Here is a 10,855-nt window from a genome sequence, read left to right as displayed (position 1 = left end):
CCACAATAATGAGGCCACACTCTATACACTAGAAAGGAAGTATTAATGTGTTTGCGCGATCATAAATAAATAAATACACTACATACCGTACAATTTTATTTAATATAAAAGAAAATAATTTATTTGAATGTACGATCTAAACAATTAATACTTTTCTTTTTTTTTTTTATTATTATATAATTGTTTATATCTCTCTTAAATACTACTACTTTTAAATTATATTTACTTCGTTATACATATATATATAAATATATATATATATATTGTCTCGAATTGCATACGTATAACACATACACGTATATTGCGAACATTTTATATTAGTTCACATTTTAATCGTGAAATGAAAATCGAGATTTTTTTTTTTTTATGTTAAGTGATTTTGTTTCCATTTTTTTTTTTAAATTATGTTCATATCAACGACTGTTTAAAAATTCAAACAGTGGCAATTCAAAATGTATGAATGCGAATGACCGGAAATATTCACAAATACATAAATTCATATTTCATTAATATCGCGTGAAGATGATAAAGACCTTATATATATTTTTACATTATATTATATTACATATAATGTGTTTAGAGGTGAAGGCTCTTATGAATGTTCATTCGTTACTTTTAGATAATATACTCTGTTTTGCGGCTGCATAGGCTCCCACCGACAACAACAAAGAGCGGAATCCGCAATTATTTAGCTACAAGTTATATATTAAAATTTATTTCAGACTTTAATATAAGAGTTAATATACTGTATAGAAATTGTACTGACCAAGTACTTCTACAGTCCAGACCGACTAACCCCTAGGGAAAGGACAACATCAACACTATCAGAAAAATATGATTTGATGAAAATCTTTTTAAAACTTTATTAGAAACCAAAGATGAACTCGAAGCTTCTTTGCAAGAAAAGGGAAAGATTATAAAAAAACTATCTAAGGTTAAGAAATCAATCGAAATAAAAATAAGAAATGAATCAATTATTCAGTTCGAAACTACTGATTTTTATAAAAAATGGGAAATATAAAAATTAAAAAAAAAAATGGTTGTCAACAGATACATATTTATATACACCCGCCATATGTATATATACAACCGACACCGAGGTCTACGCGGAAAGCTGTGTCGTGCAATTAAAGCGCCAAGGCCGATGCGTCTCTGTCTCAACGCATACCTATTACTCCTAGCAACAGCAGGATCGAAATATCAGACAACCGAGGCGTGATGGCACACATTTTACACAACAGATCACCATAGTATCAAGTATCTTAATTATGATGTTTATATTATTCTCTAATATAGGAGAAATCCTAAAGGGAGAAATAAGGAGCTAGAGATCGATATTTTATCAGATCGCATGAGTCAGTCTTGAGTTAAAATCATATATTATGGTAAAAACCGACGTAGTTGTTAAATTGGCAATAAAACCCACAAGTAGAGAAGCGAAAATCTTTTTTTATTCACAATGTTTCCAATTCCCTACCAGCGGAAGAAAAGATACAGCCATCAATTAGGGCTTTTGGACAAAACTGGCGAACTACCCAAGCGGTTAATTCGCTAGTCATAAAAATTTCATTTTTCATGCATGAAGAAAAATGAAGACCAATTGCAACGAATGAACAATTTATAAGATTTCATCCTTTTTGCATCCTTTGTGCGAGGTCAGTATTTGTGAAATAATTTTACAATTTGTTTTTAATTTTTCTGCTTTTGTAAATTAAAAAAAAATTTCTACTTATTCTGTTACCTGTTATGATTTCACGATTTTGTTTATGTCATCTCATCTCATCGCTTTGCAGTTAGTTGTGATCATTTCCCCATTTAATTTTCTTATGGTGACGTCTGCCGAAGGAAATGAACATTTCACTTCCATAGTCAACATTTTGATGTGTTACCGGTTGCACTGCCCGTCTCTAAATGTTGCATTAACAATTGCTGTAAACTCACTCTTAAAGCCACCTCATCATTTATAATTTGCTTAATCTGCGACATATCCTGTTGCAATTGATGTATGGCAGTCCATAATTGACGCAATGTTGGTGTCATATCTTCGTTTTCCAAACCTATTGCATTTAGCATCGTGGGCAGGACGATGATAGCGGTAATGATGTGAAGTGATGTAAAAATATGAAAGAAAAAAGAATCGTTGTGGTATCGTATTTTGCGAAGAATTAGAAGAACAAACATGAAAAAAATCGGATAATGAATTTGCAATTTGGTTGTGATAAGGATAAGAATGATATAAGTATTGTAAGAGTACATAGAAAACATTTTACAAAATACGCAATTGGCTTAGCCAATTGAAAAGTCCGTGGAACGGCATTTGAGTTAAGAACAAAATGAATTTTATAGGTCTGGCTGAAACTTTGACTTACTACTGAACTTTATTGTGAGTTGCCACAGACGACAATAGATTTCATTGAACTCAGTTGTCGTCGTGATGCAAAAAGTCAAGATGGACAATCTCGTTGGTTTTAGTTTAGCAAAAAAAAAAAAAAAATCCCTTTTACTGGGGCTTCGTAGAGGTAGTATTCCCACAATAGACAACGATGTAAAAAATCGCTAGAAACTTGCTTTGTTCATCTCCTCCTCCGCCTAAAATAAAAAAAATTGATTTGACGGAGCAGGAAATATCGGAAAGGGAGAAGTTTATTTGGCGAAGGGGTCGAAGACAAATGCTGGCAAGGGAGAAAACGAGATGCATTACCATTTAAAAAAAAAAATTTAAGAGTTCTTTAGTTCTCCGTCCCGCGGACTTTCCTTATTATGAATGGTTTGAAGCATTTTTCTCTTTCTTCTTCCATTTGTTTTTCCTGTTAAATAACATGTAACCATAATTATAATTATATAAAAGATTTTTCTCATGTTCTAAGCTCAGATCAGATTGAAGAAATGCTACTTAATAGACTTAGTCTGCTCAAAATGAAAGTTAATAATTTGCTGCATAAGTTACAAATAGTTTTATAAATTTTAATAATATTTCATGTAAAAGTATGTACACGTCACAGAGGTCACTCTCGTATAAACCTTACGATCATCATACAATTATGTTATTAAATATAAATAAATATATATATATATATATATATATATATATATATATTTTTTTTTTTTTTTTTTTTTTTGTTAACAAAACCGAGAGATAGTGTATGCAGAGTAAGTTTAATTCATGTATAAGTTTTACGAATTTATTGATTTCGCCTTCAACTAACTAACTAAATACTTATAAATATTTTGATTATCGTTTACGCTTAGACAACACAAATACAATTCACTATACATAGTATAAATATTAAAAATTATATAGAAAAATATATATGATTAAAGTTTTTTGTATAAATAGTTTAAATTTTTTTTTTTTTTTTCTTTGCATTTTATTACAATTTCTTTGGCAAATTGTTAGTAACACTGATTTATTTTATAGTGATTAAGTAGCACTAGTATTATTATAAAACTTTTTTCTTTTTTAAATCTCTTTAAGTCTAAAATTAAACATACGTAATAATTAATTAGCTAACTAAGCAACAAAATCTAAAGCATTCAGTTAGAAAGTTTGTCAATAATAATAAGATTAGAACTAAAAATAAATTATATATTACATATATATAGTATATATATTAGTTAGATACAAAAAATCCTCTCATCCAATGATATCCAAATCCTCCTTTTTAAAGCAAATTAAAGACCGATAACCATTGTGTAAAGTTTCACTTTGTTGGGCCTTTTCGTTAATTGCTTTTGTGGATATGTTGCTACATACATTTTATAAGGTGCGTTGAAAGACGTGTTTCAAAATTGCACGCTCACGTGGAGCTGCTTGTAATTGCCTTTCTAATAGTTTAAAAGCTATATCCCTGATTGATTTTCTCTCAAATACATATAGCACTTGGGCGCATAAAGTCCGAGTTATAAGTTTTATTGTCGTTCACTTCAGTGTATATCAAACTGTAAAGGGGTGCATCCTAATTCGCAGCACTTGAGTCGCTGTGTTTTCAATAGAAGTAAAATAAAAAACACAATCATGTGCTATACCGTTGTCGTAAAAAAGACAAGAAAACAAGAAACTTTACAATGTTGGAATAATGGAACTCCGCAACTGTTCGGACGTAGCACGCAGAAGGGTTGACAAGTGAGGCATCGTATAACAGTAACAGAAACCAGTACCAATAAGTGTGACTTCTTCATATAATTTTTGATTTTTAGCTAACTGGTATAGGATAAAACGTGTATATGCCTTTCGGAATGATCGGTTAAAAATTTTGGAAGAATTTCGATGAACTCGCGCTTTGAATATTGCAAACTTCGTTTATCTGAGAAAGACTTTAACGCCATTCTCAAAGCGCTTGTAATATTTGTGGAATCTGCAAAAACTGTCTGTGGGTAGCGCATGATGTCGCTTACAACATTATAACTCGGCTTCCAAACAAGTTCGTTAGTCAGGTGTGGCTAACATTTAAAAGACGGTAAGGAATATGCTTTTTCACTACATGCAGGCCATCGAAAATGTGCTCATTTGGAAGTGTCCTGATTAATTTAGAATGCACCTCGTAGTTACTTTTGATTTTTCAACTAATAAAACAACCTATATTGCGCCGTGCTTGACGCACGTGTTCGGAAAAAACTGGAAAAAATCAATGTTTCACTCATGCGGTGTCACAGCAAGATGACAATATTCTACATAAATGGCAAAGTAAATAATTTACTGAAAGAGTGCTTCTAACGGAAAGACATGTAAAAGTGTTATCTACCCGTCATTATCTATATTATCCATTTCTAACAATTCATTCCCGTCGAATATAAATTTCCTTATATATAATTGACGGCCGTACCTTAAATTCTATTCTATTCTATTAAGTAAAAATTTTAACTACAAGCATAGCAAGGTTTTGCGTGATATAAAAAAGATTTCCAAAAAGAAAAAATATTTTCATAATCAGTCCTATAGTTCTTAAATGGACGGCGTTGCTGCTGATTAATCTATTATCGCGGTTGATTCTAGGTTTACACTTTTGATTTCAGTACAATTTTGTTTCAAGAGTATTTCTGATATTTGTTGCTTACAATTATTATAAGAATAGTACATTTTTGTAACTATTATTGAATTAACAATTAAGAAGAAACAAATATTTATGCGTAAAACTAAGATTATAACAACTACATATGTATATATTGTGTATATATATATATATATATCAAGGGTGTTTATTTAAATGCGTAAGCTCATCTTGTTGGCAAAACTCCCAAATCGATTACAACGTAAAACCCGCAAAACAATCGATCCCTAGTCCGTATCCAACATTAATATCAATGGAAGTTATCTACTTATAATAATATAACACTTGTATGTGATAAATACTGCATATGTTCGAATTCAAATCTTCGAATTGCCTTCAAAATTTTGATATCTGTTACGGTTTGTATATTATTATAATAATATTGTAAAAATTTATTGCAAAAATTTATTTTCTAATCCAATGTTCGACATTCTGAAAATACTAATATTGCGTCGTCTTTATGAGATCTTATTCCCCTCGTCTCCGCGTCTCCTTTATGAGATCATATTCTTCCAAGTATGACACAAATTTAGTGCACATATTTTGTTTCGCAAGTAAGTGTATGTTGTTGTAGCCCTCTCTCTCTCTCTCTAAATGTTTGGCACTCCGAAAACACCAAAAACAGATAGACGGACGAATGACCAGATCGAAAATACTGAAATTCTTTATAAAATCTTAGAAACCTATACTTTAGATAGAAAAAATGACCAATGTCCGCAAACAAAAGTCAGGACTGCCCCAGGATCGTCTGTTGATTTTCCATGTATTGAAATAAAAACTTGAAACTCCTTGCCAGTTTTCCTATTACATGACTCAAGTCAAGTTTGGAAACTAAAGCATCTCAAAATTTTCAAAAATAATTTGGTTTTTTTTTTAGGAAATTGGGTATGCCCTGGAAGAATGGATAAAAAGAAATAGTCAGAAAATGTTATCTTCGAACATAAGTTTGCAGCGCATGTACAGGAGCTCGAAACTTTAATTGTGCTCTTTTCAAAACACGATTTTTCGAAAGGGCACCTCTAACAAGGGTAACTCTAACTATTATCATTTGAATTTTTCGCAATATTTTTGAAAAAGACATTTTTTTTTTTAATTCAAATTTAGATCAACTACATGCCATGCCGCAGAGCCCGTTAAATTAAACATCCATCGTTATTATGGCTCCGGCTTTTATAACTAATTATATGCTTCTATTGACCTTTCGTTTGTTCTGAAACAAAGAAATGGTTTTTTTGTTGGACTGTTACAGTTGTCCCGTTCTTTATAGTAATCTTGGAATCCTGGACATAAACTGTTATCATGAAATATTATTAGATGTACAAATAAAATTCTCCCACTAAAATCGATTCCTTCATAAAACGTGTTTGATGCGTTCAACTTTCTCGAAATTTCAGACGACTCAGAGAACTTGGATATTGATATTTGAACGCCGAAAGTTTCAGTTGCTTACAAGTTGTCATTCGCTATGTAACTGAGTTTATCTGGAAAGAAATGTACCTAAACCTTAGACACTGGTTGGATTAGTATGGAATGAATATGCAGTAAGTTACAAAACACTTAAAAAGAAGTTTGCGAGAATTTGGGCAACATATTTAATCGTCTGTCTTTCGCAAAAACAGCAAGGAAATAAGTTTCAGCTGGGGAGTTTTACCGCACCAGCTGTATTCTCCAGACCTGGTCCTGTTCGATTGCCATTTATTCAGTTTGATCCCAGCATAGTTAGCAACCAGCGCTTCAAAGAAGTTGGAAATGTGGAAAAATGGATCCAATGGCTGTCTGGGCTTCAGGCGAACAGGTTTCTACCGCGAGGGTAAGCATAAGCTACCCAATAAATGAGGAAAGATCATAACTAATACTGGTGCATATTTCGATTATTGAGCTTTATTATAATAAGTACATTTTAAATATACTCGACTTTTATCAAAAACCGGCAAGAATTTATTTATATAGTTTACTCGAGAAGACTTCATTCACACAATATTTAATATATAGACATTTTTCTTTGCAAATAAGAAGAACAATGAATTGTTATCCCCTTCGCGAATATTCAACAGTAAGTTATATGAATATCGTTAAATAAGCCATGGTCTTAAATTCCTTCTACGTGATCCTTCTGCATTATTATTTTTGTAACATCAATAGTTTGGCCAATCTTAACTTTATGTGATTCTAAAGAGAATGAAATAAAGTCTTTAATTCGTTCTAACTGGACGTTTGAAAGTTTACGTTTTTCGGGAAACAGAGGAAACTAATTATATTTCAACCAATACTTTTCATAGGTCACAGAAATTGCAAGTTATTGTTAAATTTAAAAATTTGTACAAAAACACAGTCGTCTGTCATTCAATGCAGGTTTTAATCGGACTTTTAAAACGGGGCACGATGACTACTGAGTTCCAAATAACTTACTATTAAACTTAAAGTTGGCATTGCTCAATTTAACATGACATGGACATCAGCATTTGCTCCACTTAAAGAATTGTAAATACTCTTTAAAAGTTTCCGAAATATTTGCACAGAAACGTAGAGTGCTACGCTGCTCACAAGCCTTTGTAAAGCAAAAAATATCCAATAGATTACCATATTTTTCTTGCAACGCATGTGCTGTGTTGCTAATGCAATTGAGTTAACTGCGCTAAAAATTTATATTAAAAAATTATTTTATAGTCTTAGGTGCTGAGAGCTCGAAAATTCATCTTAAAAATGGTTAAAGCTTTTTATAATAACTATTAGTAAAAGTTGATGTACATGTTGTTGAACATGCTGTTGGGTGCGCGGCATCCGGCATTTTTTCAAATCCTATAATCATTTACATCAATATATGTAAGGGGGGAGAAGTGATGAAACAAAATGATCATTTAAGTCTTTTCAAGGGCCATTGTTATATATGAAGTATGAATTTCGTTATATGTACATGTGTTTGTAAGTTTGTTTTAGAAATCTAGCATTCAATTAATCAATTTTGAAGCTTTTCTCTGTTACAGTGGGCGGCAATCAGTAATTGTTGATTTTTCGCCACTGTTTCATTACAAAATTACCGCAACACCAATTGCCTGAATGCCTTTGAGAATCACTGTCTCCATTACCAACACCGTATACGGTCGCATCAACAGCGGACGTCGCCGAACCATTTGTATTCCCTTTAAGTAAAGCGGTTGTGCAGGCCTTTTGAATCGAATGCCGACCGTCCACATCATCGCTGTCATCGAGTGCTTCGTCGCCTGTTAAATGCGGAGTACTGCGTCTAATAGCAGTCGATTTAAGGCCATAGCCTAACATATAACCGCCACCGTAGCCTGCGTAACGATTACTCGATCCACTCTCAAAGGAACGATTTAAACGTCGATCGTAAAGTCCTGGATGAGCAGCGCTCGCTGGTTGTTCTTCAGAATATTGTCGTATATTTGGTGGTCTCTTTTGCCCTTGACAGTTATTTTTTATAATTTTTGGTGACGTTTTGTTTTTCCGTGGCAATAAAGGCGTCATAAATATATTATCGTAACCCGAACCGAAACCGCTTTTTAGACGATTCAATGATTTTCTGGTAGCTCTCTCTTCTGATAAGGCACGGTAGTCTAAGACACCTAATGAAGTATTCGCATTGCCGCTAGGACCAGTTCCAGCGGATCCAGATAGAGAATACCGATAACCGGCCGCGTTAAGAGAAGAAATCGAGGAAGAGTATAAATTAAAATTGTTAGGACTCGCCTCACGCCAAATATACGATGAATTTAGACTATTTGTGGAGTTTTGTTGATTACTGGCTCCGCTGGAGCCGGGAAAAGGAACACCCGTACTGCATAAGAACGGCAACTGAGGATTAGAAGTGGAGAAAGGTTTGCTAGTCTTTAATTTACCGCCACGTATGGGTAAACACGGTGTCCATGGTTGAAGAACTATAAGACGCCGCAAGAAAATTTTAAAATATTTGCGCAATAAACAGGGAATAATAAAGAGATAAAAAGAAATAGAAAGAAAGAAACAGAGAGAAAGAGAGAGAGAGAGAGAGATACAAAGAGAAAGTGTGAAAAAAATCATATAAATATAAGCGCGCAGGCAACAGAACGGGATCGACAGCAATGAAAAAACAAAAATGAGTTTATTAATATTTGAAAAACTTAAGAGCAAAAAAATGTAATCAACAGAACCAATACCAATTACAGCAGCAGCTGCCTTGCATATAAATTTTTTACAGAATTGTATGATCAAACACTGACAGATCAGGAATCGAAACAAGCGGAACAGCTTAACATTTAGACAAAGTGATAGTTTTCCTAACTTTTGGATTATTTTACCCAACAATCATGTGTTTGTCAAAAGTGCTTCCAAGGCGGTGTCGCTTTTATTATCAAATAGAGAAAGCATATTAGATTCGTCAAATATTTTCGAAGCATTGAGTTAAGTCCGCGTATCGCCCTTACCGGCGGGAATACCAGAATTGATTTCTTTGTCTGTCTTTCACGAGCTCTTTAACCCAAACCTACATGCATGCTTGTTTCCCTTACCTAAAGTATACTATACCACGTGAGGGTAGTTAGTTTAGAACTTGCTTGCAAGCCTAAATAACACCCATACCCCAATTCCAAAAAAAAAAAAAAAATTAAAAGATAAGACAAGGTATGTTTACCGAGCCGTGAAATGATATGAAAACACAGAGAGCGCTCAAAGCCTTTTTCGAGTTTCTTATTGCTTGGAAAAATCAAATCCTTTGCATTGTAAAGAGAGAGTATAAGATAATTGGTATGGAAAGCGCGCAAACGGGCAAGCGCTCTTTGTACGTACGATTAGGATTTGCTATAAAATTTATATGCAAGAAAACTGTATGCACTTGTGTTAGTTGCTATATGTCGAATGATAAGAGTTATTCAATTTGTCATACACTAACTTTCCCCTTTAATGTGATGTCGAACAAAGAAAAACAAAATGTAAAAAAATTAACTGTGGGCGAACGAAAAAAAGACACATTTAGTAAATAATTGATGGAAATTATAATGAACCGTAACTAGTATATATAAACGTTAATGTAGTTGAATGTAGGTTTAGTGCCGAATAACTAATCAATTAATAATGGGTGAAAAAAAAACATGGCAAATAAATATTAAAGCAAATCAGTGAGAAAACTCTATGCGGCTGACATCGAAAACCTAGGATATCCATCACCAGTAAGTGCGTATTATTTGCCACTGTATCAGTCGACCAATTGAAAGTATTTTTACATAACAATTTACAAAACTATTATTTTTTAGCCAATTAGTTACCATGAAGGTGTTTTCGTTCTTCTCTGGTCAGTTTCCAAAACTTGTCTGCGAAAGGATGTTTTCTCCAATTTTTGCATTTTTTTTATTTTCTCAAGGTCAATCTATCCAAAATTTCGTACTATAGGGACGACTTTTCACATCTTACTTATATCGTTCGATATTGTGGACGCCTCTAATTAATATTAAATTTGTCGCAAGTTCTATGTTGCAGTTTTCCAGATATTCCGCGTACATCCCGCACATACATAAATTTGTTGAATTTGCTCCTAAACTTCCCGAAAAAGAGACCTGTTTTCTATACCAATAATTTCCAAATTCCTTTACAGCCAGAATTTGTGTAAGTATTTGTAACGGAATGCTATGCGTCATGTGAAACGAAATGAGGTTATGACATAAATTATCGCTTTAGAGGAGAGATCTGATACATACACACTTTGTAGAAGGAATCTGATCTTGATCAACATATTGCTTCCGATGATAATGCAATAAGGTACGGTCGTCGTTTTATAGTCGCCATTTTAATGGCCGATTATATTTTTTTAAGAATTA

The 10,855-nt window shown here is 33.0% G+C and overlaps 1 protein-coding gene across 3 annotated transcripts in view; it reads right to left on the bottom strand.

Moving 5' to 3' along the window:
- Positions 1–208: 208 nt before the first annotated feature.
- The window catches only part of LOC119634160 (rho guanine nucleotide exchange factor 7), a 28,559-nt gene continuing 17,912 nt past the window's right edge, over positions 209–10,855 (bottom strand). Inside the window, exons 10-11 of one of the 3 annotated variants that reach the window (XM_038028139.1) lie at positions 8,135–8,944; positions 209–2,057 (exon numbers count right to left, since the gene is read on the bottom strand). In XM_038028139.1, the coding sequence (XP_037884067.1) occupies positions 1,870–2,057; positions 8,135–8,944 (998 nt within the window). In that variant the 3' untranslated portion in view covers positions 209–1,869. Of the gene's footprint in view, positions 2,058–7,457; positions 8,945–10,855 lie in introns of all 3 variants that reach the window. The other 2 variants (XM_038028138.1, XR_005246926.1) reach the window with 2 other exon arrangements.

This window comes from Glossina fuscipes, unplaced genomic scaffold, assembly GCF_014805625.2.
Source record: "Glossina fuscipes isolate IAEA_lab_2018 unplaced genomic scaffold, Yale_Gfus_2 2, whole genome shotgun sequence".
Lineage (NCBI taxonomy): Eukaryota > Metazoa > Arthropoda > Insecta > Diptera > Glossinidae > Glossina > Glossina fuscipes.
This window is presented reverse-complemented; position numbering and strand designations above follow the sequence as displayed.